This window comes from the organism of the source record quoted next, unplaced genomic scaffold, assembly GCF_019419815.1.
Source record: "Pyrus x bretschneideri cultivar Hongxiangsu unplaced genomic scaffold, Pyrus_bretschneideri_v1 Contig29, whole genome shotgun sequence".
Lineage (NCBI taxonomy): Eukaryota > Viridiplantae > Streptophyta > Magnoliopsida > Rosales > Rosaceae > Pyrus > Pyrus x bretschneideri.
In genome coordinates, this window is record NW_025999601.1 from 1,317,721 (window position 1) to 1,336,926 (window position 19,206).

At 34.8% G+C, this 19,206-nt stretch overlaps 3 protein-coding genes and 1 long non-coding RNA gene across 4 annotated transcripts; 3 read left to right on the forward strand and 1 right to left on the reverse strand.

Moving 5' to 3' along the window:
* The first annotated feature begins 71 nt into the window (after window positions 1-71).
* LOC125479506 (putative pentatricopeptide repeat-containing protein At1g12700, mitochondrial) lies at window positions 72-2,214 on the forward strand. Its single transcript, XM_048588918.1, has one exon. It carries the CDS (start codon window positions 133-135, stop codon window positions 1,942-1,944), a length of 1,812 nt encoding a protein of 603 aa, XP_048444875.1. The 5' UTR covers window positions 72-132; the 3' UTR covers window positions 1,945-2,214.
* On the reverse strand, window positions 2,131-4,617 carry LOC125479440 (U11/U12 small nuclear ribonucleoprotein 65 kDa protein-like). Its single transcript, XM_048588718.1, has 7 exons — window positions 4,614-4,617; window positions 4,393-4,562; window positions 3,650-3,821; window positions 3,361-3,530; window positions 3,100-3,187; window positions 2,256-2,321; window positions 2,131-2,159 (listed from the first exon to the last, which is right to left on the reverse strand). The coding sequence occupies exons 1-7, from the start codon at window positions 4,615-4,617 to the stop codon at window positions 2,131-2,133; spliced, it is 699 nt and encodes a 232-aa protein (XP_048444675.1).
* Window positions 4,618-4,629: 12 nt separating this feature from the next.
* LOC103927820 lies at window positions 4,630-9,813 on the forward strand. The gene is made up of 7 exons (XR_007260084.1): window positions 4,630-5,567; window positions 6,010-6,096; window positions 6,241-6,330; window positions 6,761-6,889; window positions 7,670-7,734; window positions 8,717-8,781; window positions 9,394-9,813. It is a non-coding gene; the product is annotated as an uncharacterized LOC103927820 (long non-coding RNA).
* A 2,577-nt stretch (window positions 9,814-12,390) lies between these two features.
* On the forward strand, window positions 12,391-15,088 carry LOC103927823 (putative pentatricopeptide repeat-containing protein At1g12700, mitochondrial). The gene has a single exon (XM_048588696.1). It carries the CDS (start codon window positions 12,936-12,938, stop codon window positions 14,754-14,756), a length of 1,821 nt encoding a protein of 606 aa, XP_048444653.1. The 5' UTR covers window positions 12,391-12,935; the 3' UTR covers window positions 14,757-15,088.
* The last annotated feature ends 4,118 nt before the right edge of the window (window positions 15,089-19,206 follow it).

Consider the following 19,206-nt stretch of genomic DNA (forward strand, 5'->3'; position numbering starts at 1 on the left):
AGTTTACGAAAATAGTCCTACTAAACAAGTTTCTAAGCCCTAAACCTTGAAAATTGTTTTTGAGTTTACTAACAGGTTGAAGCAGATTCATTCCTCCATAAATCATCCTCAGCACTCGCTACCTCACTGAAGATGATGCTGGCAACAACAGCTGCTTCTTCCTCTTCTTTGAAGGTTGGTTGTGGCAGCAGCAGCAGACTCAGACTTAGAGGTATGCTGCCTTGTCTTGTTCAATCTTCTTCTTCTGTTGTTGTTTTCGTCAGTAATTACTTGGCTTTGTTTCACTCTCGAGCTTCTAAATCGACCGAATCTAGAAACACCCAACAACACCGGTTTGTTAAAATCACTAATCTCGAGGATGCTCTCAATGTGTTCGACGAAATGCTTCAAAGGCGTCCTCTGCCTGCCGTCGTCCCTCTCAACCAAATCTTGACTCAAGTTGCCAAGTTGAAACAGTATTCGGCAGTCATCTCCTTGAATAACCAAATGGTTGTGTCCGGAATTCGTCCTGATGCTTATACTCTAAACATTCTCATGAATTGCTTCTGCCATTTGCACCAAATCGGGTTCAGTTTATCTGTCTTGGGAAACTTCTTCAAATTGGGTTTTGCACCAGATGTCACGACCTACAGCACTCTAATCAACGGCTTTCTTCTTGAGGATAGAGAGGCTGAGGCAGCGGCACTTTTCAACAAAATGATGGATGGAGGTAATTGCAAGCCGAATGTGGTTACTTTCAACACACTAGTAAAGGGCCATTGCTTGAAGGGTAACAACATTGCAGCTATCCAATTGCTTAAGAAGATGGAAGAAGGAGATTGCAAGCCTGACTTAGTTGCCTATAACACGGTCATTGACAGTCTTTGCAAGGATGCTCTAGTTGTTGATGCACTGAACCTCTCCTCAGAAATGACAAGTAAGGGTATTGCCCCAAATGTCATTACCTATACATCTTTGATTCACGGAGTTTGCAAATTAGGAAATTGGAAAGAAGCTACAAGATTGTTGAATGAAATGGTGGAGAAACATATCTTTCCAAATGTGCACACGTTCAGTGTCTTGGTTGATACATTCTGCAAAGAGGGGATGGTCCATGAAGCAAGGAATGTGGTTGAAATGATGATCCAAAGAGATATTGAACCTAATATGGTTACTTACAACTCGCTTATGGATGGTTATTGTTTGCGAGGCGAAATGGACGAGGCGAAAAAAGTTTTTGATCTAATGTGTAGCCTAGGCTGCATGGTTGATGCTCGTAGTTATGGCATATTGATAAACGGCTATTGTAAGCTTAAAAGGATAGATGATGCCCGAATGCTTTTCTTGGAAATGCCTCATAAGGGAGTTGTTCAAGATCCAGTTACTTATGGCACTCTTATGGATGGGTTTTGCAAGATGGGGAGAACACAAGATGCACAGAACTTGTTCTCTCAAATGCAAGCTAGTGGCCAACTTCCAAATGTTCAGATTTATAACATTTTGCTGGATGGCCTCTGTAAAAACCAACAATTTTCCAAGGCAGTTGAATTGTTGGAAGAGATGGAGGAAAAGAAGTTGAATTTTAACATTGTAACTTATAATATTCTTATTGCAGGTTTGTGTAGAGCTGAAAAAGTTGAATACGTAAGGGATCTCTTTCTTAGTTTATCATCAAAGGGAATTCAACCTAATTCCACGACGTATAATACAATGATTAGTGGATTTTGTAGTGGGGGGCTAGCAAGTGAAGCAGAAAACTTGCTTAGAGAAATGGAAGAGAAAGGCTGTTCTCCAGATGGTTGCACGTACAACACAATTATCCGAGGGTTTATCAACGACAACGAGACATCAAAGGCATTGAGGCTTATTCAAGAAATGGTGGAGAGGCGTTTTTCTGCAGATGCATCAACTACGGAGTTGATCGTTAATTCACCCGCATTGTTGGCATTGATACAAAGATTGTGATGAAATTGATTTGCATCTTTTGCAGTTTTTGACAAGTTTCCGTGCATCCTTCCCTTGAGTGCTGCATTGGAGGGAGTTGTTCCACTGCTGGGTCCAGTTCAGGTAGCCCATTCATTCATGCATCGCTTAGTGACGAATGATATGTGTTATTAATTTAATCTATCAAGTGATAGAGCAACTTTTATGTTACTCTTCAATGATGATGAAATTGATATCTGTTGGAGAAGCAGAGTATCTGGACTGATATGAAATTCATAGACATATTTATGGCTCTGTTTAACTTAATAGGACAGGTCTATCCAAGTACATACCTCTCACCTGCATGAGCTTCACGCTGAGACCAGATTTGGCTGCATCAATGCTTCCAAATAATGACCCTAAGGCATAGCAATGGTATTACAGTATGTTAGGAATTTAATCAGTTTTACAATTTTTGGACAAGGAGAATTGGAGTGATTTCTGCCATTTGTGGACACCAAAAAAATGTCAAGAGAACTAAGGGTCTGTTTGGTATCCTATTTGAAATTTTTTATAATTTCTCAAAACATTTCTTGAAAACGATTTTCTTTAAGACTCAAAAAATTGGTTGATTTGCGATTTAAAAATTTTAAATCTTTTGACTTAAACTAGACAAAGAGATCTAAAAAGAGGGGGGGTTGCAGGAGAGGAAGAAAGAGGAGAGAGGAGGAAAGAAAGTAAGAGATGATTGAAGGAAAGAGAAAGAAGAGAGAGGATCGGACGAGATAGAGAGGAAGATGAGTGAGAGAAAGAACCGAGAGAATGAAAAGAGTGGATTTGAAGAAGGTAAAAAAAAAAAAAAGGAGAGAGAGAGAAAGACAGAGAGATTTGGAGAGAGAGGGGAGGAGGGAGAGAAAAAAAAGAAGTGAGTTTAAGTTTAAAAACTCTAAAAACTCACATTTTACATTTTTAGAGAATAGATTATATATTTGAGTTAGTCTTGACTTCAGTTTTTGAAAATAGTCCTACCAAACAAGTTTTTAAGCCCTAAAACTTGAAAATTGTTTTTGAGTTTAAAAAGTTGGATTCAAGTAGACTCTACTTAGTAGAGTACCAAACAGATCTTAAAATTTCTAACATACTGTTTAAAGAAAACGAAAATTAGTTACACAGAGTTCATCAGGATTGTGAGATCACCAAATATGTAGTAGAAGTTATCGGCAACAATGTCCTTTGCCAAGTTCTTTATATACAACACCAAGGCAGCATTCCCAGCTGCATAGTTCTGCAGATTCCATGTGAGATCTCCGTATTAAATATCTTTTTTATAAGTCGCATAAAACTTTTCCTCAAAGTTCATATAATTTTTATGACCAGGCATCACTTGATTCACTTCAGACTCGATACAGCAAAGCCGCCTACCAAAATAGAGCCAAATTGTCAAATCAAAATCGGTACCTTAAACATTGGCAGTGATAATATTTCTTCTGGTGGCAACTTTTCCAGTTCTTCTGCAGTTGCAAAAGCGTTGATATCTGCACTCTCATTTTCTAGATGCTCTGAGTCTTCAGTAATGCCATCATCTTTATTTTCATTAGTAACAACATTTGGTGCAATTTTTATCTGCAACAAATCCAGGAAGACTATATGAAAAATTGCTCGGCTTAAGAGAACACCCTACAAAGGTGACCATTCATTTCGAAAAGTAAATAACCTCTTCCCATAGAAAAAGATTAAAAGCCCTGTACGATAGGCTTCTTCTTTTTTATCATTGGAATCTCCTTTGGGATAAGAGTAGCCGATTTCAATCCAACATCTTCATGAGCTACATCTTTATCCACTGCAGGACCAACAATAGCTTCCCGCTTAAGACACTTCCGTCCACTTGAAGCTCTGCTATAGGATTTGTCATTGACTTCCTGAAAACATTCAATTCAAAGTCTCGAAGGATGTACAAACTATAAAGAAACAAGAAAATTTGACAGCTAGAGTAAAATTTTCATGTTTTTTGACATAATAATACAAAGGAGGATGTTTGGACATATAAAATTGAAGAAACATGAAATGATTTCACAAGTCTAGTTCAATGCCCACTCAACAAGTGCGGAGATCAATTAAAATTTCATTCTTCTTGAACGCTTTCAAGTGAAATAAGTTTTATGAAATAACCTGAACTTTTTTGGGAACTAAGTGAACAAAAGTTGGCGTGTCTCTGGTTCTAAACCTCCACAATTGGGTGGAGACTATACTTGGAACACATATAATTTCTCAGAAATTTTATATGTGGTCCAGAAGCTTTAATGACTTTTTTTTTATTTTTTGGTTCATTGAAGAGAAGGAGGGATAGGGAGGGGGGACAGAAAATTGTTCTTTGTTTTCACTCCAGAAACCATGCTACCACTCTCCCTCTCATGTAAACATGCACGCAAACTTACAGAACAATAAGCAAAAATCATTATCAAAAGAAGACTTGTCAATCTATGAAGTTACCTCATCTGAAGATTCCATTTCTGACTCTTCACTCAATAAATCAGTTGAGCGAGGCTTTTCAGCTAGAAGTGGGGGAGGAGGTGGAAGTGGCACAGGTACTGAGAGTGGCAGTGGTGGAGAGGGAAGTGCCATACGAAATGGAGCTGGTATATTCATTCTGTTCAGCAAGTCTTAGATAATACGGTCCAAAATATGTTTCACTGACTAGATCAAAACAAAGCACATATTAAAATATGTTTTGGATGCATCTTGATTTCCTTAGTATGATTAGACGGTTCGGATGCGCCTAATAAACAAACCTAATTTGCCTCGCGCGTTCAGTCATCACATTCCTTCGTCTAAAACCTCACGCAGAGATAGAGCTCCCCCAAAACCCTAAACGTCCAAAGGTAATTTTGTTTAATTTTTCAATTATTTTTAATTATCTGACGAATCCCTAGCATAAATTCACTCTCTCTCTCTACTCTAAATGCGTATAATTTTTTGCAGAATTAATCACAAAGCTACGGAGCTGAAAACGCTGTCCATGGCTCGCTTCAAAAATGTAAGCTTGAAATTTTTAGGTTCTGTTTGGTTGTTGGAAAACTGAATCAAAGAGGTTTTTTTTTTTTTTTTGTTGATTTTCTCAGAAACGTAGTTGATTGTTGTGTTTCTGAAAATTTGAAAACAAAAGAAGAAGGTGTTTGTGAAGTCGGTTTCGATGAAGAAGCAGGCTAATATGGACCATATCACAGGGGATAAAATCCCAAGGAGCTTAGCGAAATGTATGTCTTATGTTGGTGGATTCTGTATCGAATTTGTTGTTGGTTTGTTTTCTTAAAGGTTGATCCGGATGAAGTGAATGCCCTGGCTCAACTCATGACCTGGAAGACTACTGTGGCCGACATTCCATATGGTGGAGCCAAGGGTAGAATCGGATGCAACCCCAGGGACTTAGATTTGAGCGAGTTGGAGCGTCTGACTCGCGTCTTCGCTCAGAAAATCCATGACCTCATTGGAACTCATACTGATGTTCCTGCACCCGATATGGGCACCTATGTTCAGACCATGGCATGGATGTTGGATGAGTACTCCAAATTTCATGGTCACTCACCAGCTGTTGTCACTGGAAAGCCCATCATAAGTATTCGACATTGAGAAAATTAAGCCAAAAATCGGTTTCCTGGAGTTGAAAAGTAAGTAATTTGTAAATTTTATGTTTATGTCATTTGTTGTCTGGTATGTATACAGAACTGGTATTCTATGTTTATGTTGTCATTTGTTGTGATGTGGTATAGAAATTTATGTTTACATCATTTGTTAACCAAATGGCTCAAGTTCGCTGCAAAGAGTTCAAGAAGACACCATTATGTATTCCTTGCATACATAACTGCTATGCATTAATCTGCTCTATATCCTTTAATATTTCTGATTAATAACTTACTAAGATGTTGGGTTAATTGAGTTCGTTTTGTTAGAATGGCCACCACGTTTTTAAGTGATTTTCTCTTAGTAGAATCCAGCAAATGATGTTTGATATGGTAAAACATATATATTCAAGATTTTGATAACTGTGTGATTTGGCAATACTTTTCACCTAATATTCCTCTCTCTCTCTCTCTCTCTCTCTCTATGAAGGCACTGATTGCATTAAAAAAAGGTTCCTAGTTAATCAACTATAGCCGGAAAGGGAAGCCAAAACTTCGTCCATTCAGAATTTCTACTGTGAGTAATTTCCTTTACATTAGGATATTGGATTCATTTCATACTAATAAGTTTTTTATCTTACATCTTCCTGCTGCGCATCTCCACGATCATTACTAGATATCTTAACTGCTTCAATAGCTTCATTTTTCATATCTTTAACAGGATGAAACCACACTAATCTGGTATTCACATGGAGAAGAACGAACTCTGAAATTAGCTTCTGCCTCTCGAATTATCCCCGGACAGAGAACAGTGAGTTTAATACTCCACTACGAATAACTAATCAATATTGTTGTGTTTCAACTCAGTAATTGTGCGTTTCAGTCTATAATTATGAACCACTATTGTGTCCTACTCGACACATGTGGTTCAAAAATTTGGTTAAAACCGAGGATTGCTAACTTTTTTTTATTTTTATTTTTATTTTTTTTTAACATTATTGTTATCGTTCAAGCTAAAAATGTCTATATACATAGTTTAGGAAGGGGGTGCTTACAATATAGAATGGCTATAAATATTATTGTAATAGGTTACTATTACATTTTGTGGTTAAATCAGATTGGTTGTCTAAACCGTGCTATGTGTTTCGTAACTCTCTGTATTTCTTATTTGTATCAGTGGAGTTTATATTTTTGTTTTTCAAATTTGATTTCCTCTCATTATGTTTTGATGGATATTTCAGAATTTGAAAAGGTGGTTGTGGTTTCGTGCGATTGCCGTTATACAGCTTAGACCATCACAATTCACCATTGTCACCCCATCACTGCCGTCGTGACCACCGCCGCCACATAACCGCTGTCGAAAACACTAGGTAATTTATGAATTAGGGTTTTTTTTTATTATGTGAATTTCTGGTATAGGGATTTAGGGTTTTAGGGTTTTTGAATTAGTTTTTGTGAAGGTCATTGTTTGATTTTAGGCACACTATAATCGATTACAAGTTTTCGGATCCTAAAGACTTTGAAAGGGTTTCCAGAAAAGACATCTTTCCAAAGGCAAGTAGTGGCACTGTCAATTTCCTCAACCAATCTTCAATGGAAATTTCTCCGTCATCCTATATATTGCAGCATTAACACATTTGATAAGAAATTTTCAGTTTCTAGTCACTGAAGATGGCAGGAAAATGGACACAATAAATTATCCATGGTCTTTATCATGCTAGCTAAGAATTGGAAAGTGCCTGAAATTATTAGTTATTAAACTCTTCCTTTTTGTTTGAAATGCGGGTGGTGTTGGACAAATGGGATAAAAGAAATGGTTGTTGCCTGAAAGTTATTTGAAAATAATGGAAATAAATTTTTTTGTATCGTTATTCTTTAATTGTATGATAATGTTTTCAATGTTTTAGATTACATTGATCAGTATTATTTTAAAGTATATATAAAGATTAGTTTATAGGTGTATGCACTTAATATTGGATATATGGTATTTTTCAGGTTATTTGACATACAATTGCATATAATCTCAATTTTCTCCTGTAATTTTTGTTTGAGCTTCGGAATCGTTGAAATTTTTTTTCTAAATAATAAATTAATTGAAATGGCTATTAGTAATGAATGAGGTGTTTACCGTGTTTTTTTGGTGTGTACAGAGCCAACGTTATGTTGCTAACGAAGGCAAAAACAAGATGCAGTTTGCTGCATATAGAAAACGGAGGTTAGTTTGATTCCAACTCCTTTTTTTAGTTTATTTGAATTTATTTTGAGTCTAAATTATTAAATTAGGAGAGCTAAGAAGATATTAATAACTCGGGTTTTCTCTTTTGGCTACCACCTGGCTCTCTATTTCTCTTTTTCCTCCTGCGTTGCTGCTTTTTCAATGTTGCAACCTATCTGCAAAAAACACACTGTATGTGTTTTGCACGTTTTTGTTCATGCTTCTATTCTTTGTTGTTGTGGTGGTGACTCTGTGAATGGAATTCTCAGTTATCTGTTCCTCTAAAATACATGATACATCTGATTTTTGTTCATGGACAGATGATGCCACATGCTTGAGATTTTTATGCCATCACTCTGTTGGTTCTTTTGTGATTGTTATTGTTTGTTTTAAAATGTGTATGCTATGTGTCATACACAGATTAGAGCAGAGATCCATGATTTAAATTCAACATAATCCTCACATCAAACTTAAAGTTCAATGTTGTTTTTAGAAACTTAGTATGTTGTTACCAATTACGTTAAGTTTAAATCATTTTATCATAACATTATGTATTTAAATTTAACTAATAATGTTAAGTAATAAAATGACGTAACAAAACAATATTCATTGACACACGCCAAAAACAAGAATCTTCATTAACGTTATTAATCAACCAATCAATATTTCATAATTTTTTTGTATGTAAGTGTACTAATATCAATCCAAAGCTGCATGGCCTACCTGTGTGGTCAAATCTTTTGATATAACAATCTACTCGACGTTTTCAATGTAAATAGCATTAATCTTTAGTACATTAATTCAAATAAAATTGTGGCTCAAGGGAACAGTTAATGATCCACATGGCATCAAAGTATCTTACTCAATTGTATATTACACGTGTGTATTACATTATGTGTGTGCGAACACCTTTTTTCACTGTCAATCTATATTAGTTTTGAATTCTGAGTTGATTTAACAAACAGGTTTATTTTTATTTCAGATTAATTTGGTTCTCACTAAATAAATCAAAGATCACAAGACTAGAACCAGTGGTTTCCAAAAAAGGTTGGTTCTTGAATATTTTCATTTATGTTTTTTCAGTCCTTTGAATGGACTTCCTATAATCCAAAATGGGCTATTGATGAACAACTCTTTTGCTACATTGTGTTTGCAAATCAATATTTAGTCTAATAATTGAAGGCTGATTCTTTTTTGTTGAAAAATGTAATCTGGATTCTTAAACTGTGGCGGTTAATGTGGTTTTTAGGTGAATTTTTCGAGCGGGGGAGAAGGGGTGGGTGGGGGCTTTAAATTGTTATTCTCAATTGGTATATAAATATTTAAATGTGCAAAACATGGATATCATGGAAGAATTCAAATGTTTTTCTTGCATTAGGTTAGAGAGCATGATCATTTTCTGTTTGCACATCACAAAGTTTGTTTTGAGTACTTCTCACGCTATTGAGGCACAAATGTTCTTCCTGCATTAGTTAATTTTCTTTATATCAAAATTTAATAAATTCAATTTTCCTTTGTATCCAAATATGTATTAAAGTAATTGTGGTTGAAGTTTGTTTATGTCTGCTTTCCAAGATTTATTTTTTGTTTACATGTCTTACTCCGTTTATGAATGCTTTTTGGTTAACTGAAAGAATGCTTTTCATTCTCGGTTTTCAGGACTTTATCTACCGTTTACAAGTCAACCCCACAATACCAAATTACAAGAGAAGCAAAGATTTGAGGTGATTTTTGCTCTTAACTTATTTAGATTTTATATTCTGGGTTAATTATCAACCGGATTCTGTTACTAGATTTAGAATTGTAATTTGGTACCACTGCTGCCACCTGCCGCTTCAATTTTCACATCCTAATGCCACAAAATGCTAATTTTAAATTCTAGGTTATGGGTAAGCATTTGTATTTGGAGGCACAAATTCTTTTCAGCCGCTAAACCAAGTTCTAAATCTTTTTTCGTGTAGTTTATGTTAGGCTATTCAAGCCCTATTTTAAATGTATAATTGGTTTGCGTGAAATGAATGAAAAAGAGAGTTAGAATACCCTGTGAGATGACCGATTCCAGAAACCATTTTAAATAAAACGTATCAAAAGTTTTGAACGGAGAGCGAAAAGATTCTTTGCATGGAAAACAGATTTCACTTTGTATATAATCATGTGCCCTGATAGCATATTCAAAGCCTATTTAGTTAGGCAAATGTTATTGGCACTCCAAAAATCTTATTTTACACTCCTCACAAGTGTATTTTTCTTTCCTAATATATGAAGTTTGGAGTGTAGAATGATATTTTTGGAGTGCTAATAACAATTCCCTTTAGTTATATCGATTTTTTATTTATCTTTCTAAAGCTTTTATGCCTAGATTTTAAATATGTGATTGGTAATTACTTAGCACGATAATTGTTGAGCTTATGATTGTTATTCATGAATACAAAACCTTCATTCACAAATCACAAATATATGATGAGCTATTTAGAAATTCTGCATTTTCGTCATCCAATTCAATAGCATTTGGGATACAATGCTAGAATTCTGTTACAGCTCCAGTTAAGAGATGTGAAGCATGAAGAATATCTCTTTAGGAAGTGTTAGCTAATCCGGTTAATTGGTCAACGAAATTAGCCATTTTTGTCATTTAGATTGGATAACCTAGGAAGAATGTTGAATGATTGATCATATTCGTTAGCCCTATGTTTTTTTATTGCATAATGATGGAATTGATGCGTCATTTAGTCATAGTAATTGATATAATAAGTACGTATCAATTGCCGCATTCACTCATCTATCCCTTTCTTCATTAAGGTAAAATGTATCTTATTCATGCAGTTCAAGGTGATGCATTCAAGTCCCACAGCAACGCTCGGGCACATTTTCTAATTTAACCTAATCTCACTCCATGAACTGTTCAAACTACATTTAACATGAACACTATACTGCATAAAATCAGCATTAGGCAAATCTAATCAAGGGTTTGGAGCTAGAAGCTTAGCTAAAAAATTTCATCATACAATCAACAACCAATGGGTTTTTTTATTTTTTATGGCTTGTTATTTTAATATTTCAGATATTGTTGAATAGACCTTATATTTGTGTTTTAGGAAAACTAATTATTCATAGTGCATTTGAGGTATTGTTTTTCAAATTTTCTTCGTCAATAGAGTTTATCGTTTGTTTCTCTAGAAAATAAATTTAAGATCTGCATGCTATTCAATAATAATGACGGGTCACTGTTTCTGGACTGTAAAAATAAACTGTTTCTGGAAACGAAGTCATTGTTTCTGGAATTTAAGCCACTGAGTCTAGATCCAAATGAAATAGACACACTATTTCTTAAATGTAAGCTAGAAAATAAATAGTGAAATTCACTGTATTTGGATTCAAAGCAAAATAAGCACCCTGTTTCTTAAATATAATCAACTGATGCAAGAAAGAAAAGAAACAGTCAAGGGTTAAAACATAGACTGTTTCTGGAATCTAAGTCACTATTTCTGAAATTTAAGTCACTGTTTTTGGAATTTAAGTCACTGTTTTTGGATTTTGGTTATTTTCTTTCATGATACAGTGTTTGTTTATGCACAGACAAAACAAACACTATATCTGATTTTTTTTTTCTTCTAAAAACAGTGTTATGTTTTGGATTCTCCGGAAATAGTTTTATGTTTTGGTTCTTTTTTTTTTCCATACACTTTTTCGTCGGCTTCTGCCATTAACTTCTTTGAACTTGTTTTGACGGCTTTGTTAAGATGAATGCTTCATTTTTCAACTCTGATTTAACTTTGATTTGGTTGTTTTTGAAATGGGGGAAGTCGATTTGATAGGAAGACATGGAGTTATTATGGGCGTTTCGTGCTGGGTTGAGATCGATGAAGAGTTAGGACAATATCGAATCATTTAGGGGTATTTACAGAAGTGTAAATTTGTAACAGGTTGGGCTTGTAAGTTTGACCCGTGGACAATAGTTTTGGATGGTTTTTTTATTCAACTTTGAGCCCTTTTGGTTAAATAATATTTTGTGATCGTTTTTGGTTAAATATTTGTTGGCCCAAGCTCTTTTCATTAAAACTCCCTTGTTTTTTTTATTAAAATTTATTTACACTCGTATATTTCCATATTACACTTTCATCCCACACTTGCAACATACATTGCACATTTTTTATATACACCATACATTTTCTACACTCTTCACGAATACATAATGTCAAGCAAAGATCTTATTTGTTCTTCGAATTATGAGGTGGTTTCCATGTTGTTTCTCTTCTCTTTCAAATAATGAAGATTTAGATTTGAGAATCCATCATTAAAGCAAAAACAATTTGAGAGCCCATCACGTTGTAGCAAAAAGAGATCTATAAATGCATTGCATAATTGGTTATGCATTAACTTCATAAATACAATTTTTGGGTTGCTTCATACTAAGTTAGCCTACTCTTTGATAATAGTTTTATTGCTGAAAATTTAAACAAATATAATTTAATGGTATTTCTCTTTATTTGTAAATGACAAATTTTAGACTCGATTATGGCTAAAGGTAAATTTGAATTATATTATTGGTAGCCCAAATGATGTTATCTACATTAAAGGGAGGATGTAGTAAGCTTAACCTCACAATAGAATAATTAACCTCACAATAGAATAACAATAATGTGATTCAAATTCACCTTTGACGAAAATCGAATTTAAAATCTCTAATTTACAAGAGGAGATGAATATTATTAGGCTATGGTATTAAGTGCCAAGAATTTTCCACTGTACTAAGTCCCAATTTCTTGAGATTAACAAATGGGTAATTAGTTACCAAACAACATTTCAACAAAAACTTTCAGATTTTGAAAATGTCAAAAAAAAAAAAAAAAAAAAAACTCAAAACGAAATGGTTAATGTACGGTTCCAGTATGAATATTTTTTTTTAAATTCAATTCAGAATATCAATCTTATACAAATAAAATAAAATGGGATGATAAATGATAATATTTGAAATCCCTATGTTCCTTGAAATTATATGCGAGTTTTGTCAATATATGTTCAAGGGTTCTAAATTTGGCTCTCTCCTTTTCATTTGTAATTGATTCCAATATGTTGGGATTTTGGAGCGAGCCAAGTTAATCCTGCTAACAGGTTGAAGCAGATTCATTCCTCAGTATATCTTCCTCAGCAAAAGTTTTCCGAAAAGTGGATTTACGCACGGCCTCGCTGACTCACTAAAGATGATGCGGGCAACAACAGCTGCTGCTGCTTCTTTTTGGAAGGTTGGTTATGGCAGCACCCGCACCAGAGGTATGCCTCCATGTCTTCTTCAAGCTTCTTCTGTTGTTGTTTTCTTCAACAATTACTTAGCTTTGTTTCACTCTCGACCTTTTAAATCGACCGAATCTAGAAACACCCAACACCACCAGCTTGTGAAAATCACTAATGCTGAGGATGCTCTCAATGTGTTCGATGAAATGCTTCACAGGCGTCCTCTGCCTTCCGTTGTCCTTTTCACTCGAGTGTTGGGTCAACTTGCCAAGTTGAAGCATTACTCGACAGTCATCTCCTTGAATAACCAAATGGTTGTGTCAGGAATTCGTCCGAATGTTTATACCTTAAACATTATCATTAATTGCTTTTGCCATATGCACCAAATGGGGTTTAGCTTGTCTATCTTGGGAAAATTCTTCAGATTTGGTTTTGAACCGGATGTCATAACCTTCAACACTCTAATCAACGGCTTTCTTCTTGAGGATAGAGAGGCCGAGGCTGTAGAACTTTTCAATAAAATGTTGGAGAGTGGTAATTGCAAGCCGAATGTGGTTTCTTTCGGCACGTTAGTTAAGGGTCTTTGCATGATAGGTAACAATAGTGCAGCAATCCAATTGCTTAAGAAGATGGAAGAAGGAGTTTGCAAGCCTGACTTAGCTGCCTATAGCATGGTCATTGACAGTCTTTGCAAGGATACTCTAGTTGTTGATGCACTGAAGCTCTTCTCAGAAATGACGAGTAAGGGTATTGCCCCAGATGTCATTACCTATACCTCTTTGGTTCATGGAGTTTGCAAATTAGGAAACTGGAAAGAAGCTACAAGATTGTTGAATGAAATGGTGAGTAAACATATCTTTCCAAATGTGCGCACCTTCAATGTCTTGGTTGACACATTCTGCAAAGAGGGGATGGTCCAGGAAGCAAGGAGCGTGGTCGAAATGATGACGCAAAGGGATATAGCACCCAATACAATTACATACAATTCGCTTATAGATGGTTACTGTTTGCGAGGAGAAATGGACGAGGCTAAAAAGGTTTTTGAAATAATGCTTAGCAAAGGCTGCATGGTTAATGCTCGTACTTACAACATATTGATAAATGGCTATTCTAAGCATAAAAGGATAGATGATGCTCGGATGATTTTTCTAGAAATGTCTCATAAGGGAGTTGTTCCAGATACGGTTACTTATAGCACTCTTATTGATGGGTTTTGCAAGATGGGGAGAACACAAGATGCACAAAACTTGTTCTCTCAAATGCAAGCTTGTGGCCAACTTCCAAACATTCAAACGTATAATTCTTTACTGGATGGCCTTTGTAAAAACCAACAATTTCCCAAGGCAGTTGAATTGTTGGAAGAGATGGAGGGAAAGAAGTTGGATTTTAATATTGTAACTTACAATATTCTTATTCAAGGTTTGTGCAGAGCTGAAAAAGTTGAATATGCATGGGATCTCTTTCGTAGTTTGTCATCAAAAGGAATTCAACCTGATGTCTGGTCATATAATATAATGATTACTGGATTTTGTAATGGGGGGCTAACATGTGAAGCAGAAAACTTGCTAAGGGAAATGGAAGAGAGCGGCTGTTCTCTAGATGATTGCACGTACAACACAATTATCCGAGGGTTTTTCAATAACAACGAGACATCAAGGGCAGTGATGATTATCCAAGAAATGGTGGAGAGGGGTTTTTCTGCAGATGCTTTAACTACGGAGTTGATAGTTAATTTATTGTCTAAAAATAAAGTCGATCCCGCTTTGTTGGCATTTATAGAAAGTCCGTGATGGAACTGATTTGCATCTTTGCAGTTTTGACAACTTTCTGTGCTTCATTCCCTTGAATGCTGCATTGGAGGGAGTTGTTCCTGTGCTGAGTCCAGTTCAAGGAGCCATTCATGCATCGCCTGGTGACGTATGGTATCTGTTATTAATTTTATCTGTCAAGTGATAAAGCAACATTTATGTTGCTATTTTAAGATTATGAAATTTGTTGGAGAAGCAAAGTTGCTGGACTGATATGAAATTCTTAGACATATTTATGGCTTGTTTTAACTTCTCCTTTATTTCTTTTGGTAATAATTCTTTTAAGGACATTATTTATAAATAATTTTAATGGATATGAGTGATAGCTGCAGGTGGAGAACTCGATTAATTTTTTTGAAATTCTGCACTTCCTCTAACACCAGATACAATATACACACATCTGATCAAATAATGCATCGGAATTCCACCACGAAAGGAACAGTCTAATCCGATCAAACGATGTCAGACGTGGTTAAACGAAAAATTTACGAATTCCATCTTTGTTTAAATATTTTTTCTATGTGCACTAGAAATATTGAAAGAAGAGAAGGCCATCTCTCAGTATACAGCAGCCAACTTACACATTTTCAGACACATAATTGTGGAATCTCCAGTGCTAGATCATATCAGCTACCAGCTGCCTTGCCACACCATCGCAATTTTTCTTTCACTCCTTTCCAAACCAGCCGAACTCAACGGAAGAAATTGAACTTGCCTCATCTCAATGCTGCACGAGATTTGCAGAAAACTTCTCAGTTGCAAACAACGTCCGAAACCTTTATGCTTACCACACTCAGAGGACCAGCTCAAAATCGAAGCCAAAAAGGTATTATGTATATGAACTGAAATGGTTGGTTATTTGAATATTGAAGGATCAGTCTCATTTCCAACCTTTCGGCTACCTAATTAAATTAGTGTTTATGTCAAATTCTTATCGAGTTCCTGTTATGTACTAAGCCTAAGCATGTGACTTATAGACAGTAATCTACACTAAATTCATCCAAACTGCGGGAAGGGAGAGAGTTTGCACGCACAGTGACGTAAAAGAGGAATACCCTATCTACTATGACAATCTACCCCTAGACAGTAATCTACACTAAATTCATCCAGACTGCTGGAAGGGATATAGTTTGCACGCACAATGACGTAAAAGAGGAATACCCTATCTACTACGACAATCCACCCGTCGCGGCTTTCATGTTGGCTTCACAGAAACGAAACACAAGAATGATCATAAACATGTCCTAAATTTGAAACACCTTCAACTGATATTCCATGGTATTTGAATCACCGTCAACTTCCAATCTTGAGAGTTTTAGTCCTAGTGCCAATTTGATTTCTTGACACAGAGCCAAAGCTGAAGCAAATCCAATAGAAAAAACTTTACCAAAAAACCAGTAGGTGAAGTATCCCAAACAAATTCATCTTCTGTATTAGGCAAGTCGGGATTGACGATAAAGAGTTAGCAAGACGACTAACAAAATGAGAGTTTTTGCGATGTTTTGGATATGGGAGTTGGTTTATATGATTGGTCACTTGGGACCAAGTGGTATAACCACAAAATGTAATGTCCGAGATTTGTGTTCAATATAGATCATCTAAGGGTAATGCTGAGAGATTAACAAGCAGTAGCTAAACATGTCAATTTTAAAGATGAATATTTGAACTTAGGTCCAAAAAAAAAAGTGTAAATACGATATTTAAGCCTGTAAAAAAAAGCACATTAATCCCGATTGATGTGAGTAAGCAATCAGAAAAATGATTAACTGGGAAGGAAACAAAAAAATGAAACGCCCATCGTGGGACCCACAACCATAAGGTTAAGAGCCTTGCGCTCTACCAACTAAGCAAGACGGGGCTGCTTGTGAGGGTTGGGACCCACAAGTAATGAGGCTTTGGTCCAAAGGCTCTTCAATCTAGGCCTTACAATTTTTTTTCTCCTTGTCAGAATGATACCTAGGGTTCTTCTCGTCAGATTTCTGTGAAGACTAAGACTAGGCCTGGCAAACGGGTCGTGTCTGTCGTGTTCATGTCGTTTTCGTGTAACACCTGTTATCTTAACGGGTTGTGTCGTGTCACACCCGTTATCTTAACGGGTCCTTAACAGGTCGTGTCACTTTACCCAACGGGTAAAGTGACCCGACCCGTTATGACCCGTTAAGAAAAATATATATTTTTTTTAAATTTGCACATACCACACATTGCGACATAAATATTACTTGAAAACATTAAAACATTTCTCGTTCAAGTACTTGAAAACGATAGATTGACTAACACTTAGAGTTTATTTATACTTTCATTAAGTATAACATAAGATTTTGTGGTATCCACTTGTGTAAATATTTTAAATTGAAGATCGAATTCATTCATTATATTCATATAGGGTCAAGGAGTGTATTTATAAAAAATCATCAAAATCGGAGTTAAAATAACCGTTAAATCGTGATTTTTCGTTTATAACCGTTGAAAAGTTTTGTCCCGTTACTTGATCTCTGAATGTTTTTTTTTAGTGATTTTTTGCTGATGTGATCTCCAAGCATATACAAACAATTTTGATGGTTTGGATCGTTGAAATTAGTTTTGGAGAATTCGTAAAACGATAGATTGACTAACACTTAGAGTTTATTTATAATTTCATTAAGTATAACATAAGATTTTGTGGTATCCACTTGTGTAAATATTTTAAATTGAAGATCGAATTTATTCATTGTATTCATATAGGGTCAAGGAGTGTAGTTATAAAAAATCATCAAAATCGGAGTTAAAATAACCGTTAAACCGTGATTTTTCGTTTATAACCGTTGAAAAGCTTTGTCCCGTTTCTTGATCTCTAAATGTTTTTTTTTTGTGATTTTTTGCTGATGTGATCTCCAAGCATATACAAACAATTTTGACGGTTTGGATCTTTGAAATTAGTTTTGGAGAATTCGTAAAACGATAGATTGACTAACACTTAGAGTTTATTTATACTTTCATTAAGTATAACATAAGATTTTGTGGTATCCACTTGTGTAAATATTTTAAATTGAAGATCGAATTCATTCATTGTATTCATATAGGGTCAAGGAGTGTAGTTATAAAAAATCATCAAAATCGGAGTTAAAATAACCGTTAAATCGTGATTTTTCGTTTATAACCGTTGAAAAGCTTTGTCCCGTTACTTGATCTCTTAATGTTTTTTTTTTTGTGATTTTTTGCTGATGTGATCTCCAAGCATATACAAACAATTTTGACGGTTTGGATCATTGAAATTAGTTTTGGAGAATTCGTAAAACGATAGATTGACTAACACTTAGAGTTTATTTATACTTTCATTAAGTATAACATAAGATTTTGTGGTATCCACTTGTGTAAATATTTTAAATTGAAGATCGAATTCATTCATTGTATTCATATAGGGTCAATGAGTGTAGTTATAAAAAATCATCAAAATCGGAGTTAAAATAACCGTTAAATCGTGATTTTTCGTTTATAACCGTTGAAAAGCTTTGTTCCGTTACTTGATCTCTGAATGTTTTTTTTTTGTGATTTTTTTGCTGATGTGATCTCCAAGCATATACAAACAATTTTGACGGTTTGGATCGTTGAAATTTGTTTTGGAGAATTCGTAAAACGATAGATTGACTAACACTTAGAGTTTATTTATACTTTCATTAAGTATAACATAAGATTTTGTGGTATCCACTTGTGTAAATATTTTAAATTGAAGATCGAATTCATTCATTGTATTCATATAGGGTCAAAGAGTGTAGTTATAAAAAATCATCAAAATCATAGTTAAAATAACCGTTAAATCGTGATTTTTCGTTTATAACCGTTGAAAAGCTTTGTCCCGTTACTTGATCTCTGAATGTTTATTTTTTATGATTTTTTGTTGATGTGATCTCAAAGGATATACAAACAAGTTTGACGGTTGGGATCGTTGAAATTAGTTTTGGAGAATTCGTATGCCATCAATCAAGTTCCGTGTGTGTGTATGTGTGTGTATATATATATATATATTTATTAAGTAGATTTAAATCTATTTATTTTGTACGTATAAATTATAATTGACTGGTACACGAAATAGTACATACATCACGTGTCACGTGTGTCATTATAAAAATAGTGAGATATGTCATGACAGTCATGTGTGTGATAAAAAGTTAATAACTTAAAAAAGAAAAAAAAAAATTCTCACCACTTCTATTAATTTTCATTTTTCCCTCTCTTTTTTGTTACCTTTTCAACTTTTTCTTATAATTTTCACTTTTCCCTCCAACATCTTTCCCTAATTCCCTCACTTTTTTGTTTTATTTTCAACTTTTCTTAACATTTTCATTTTCCCTCCATTTTTTTTTTCAAAAAGGACGGCAAGTTGGCAAATGGCAATGGAAAAAAATTGATTATTGAAATTTGAATGGAAACAAATCACATCTGACGCATCAAATTT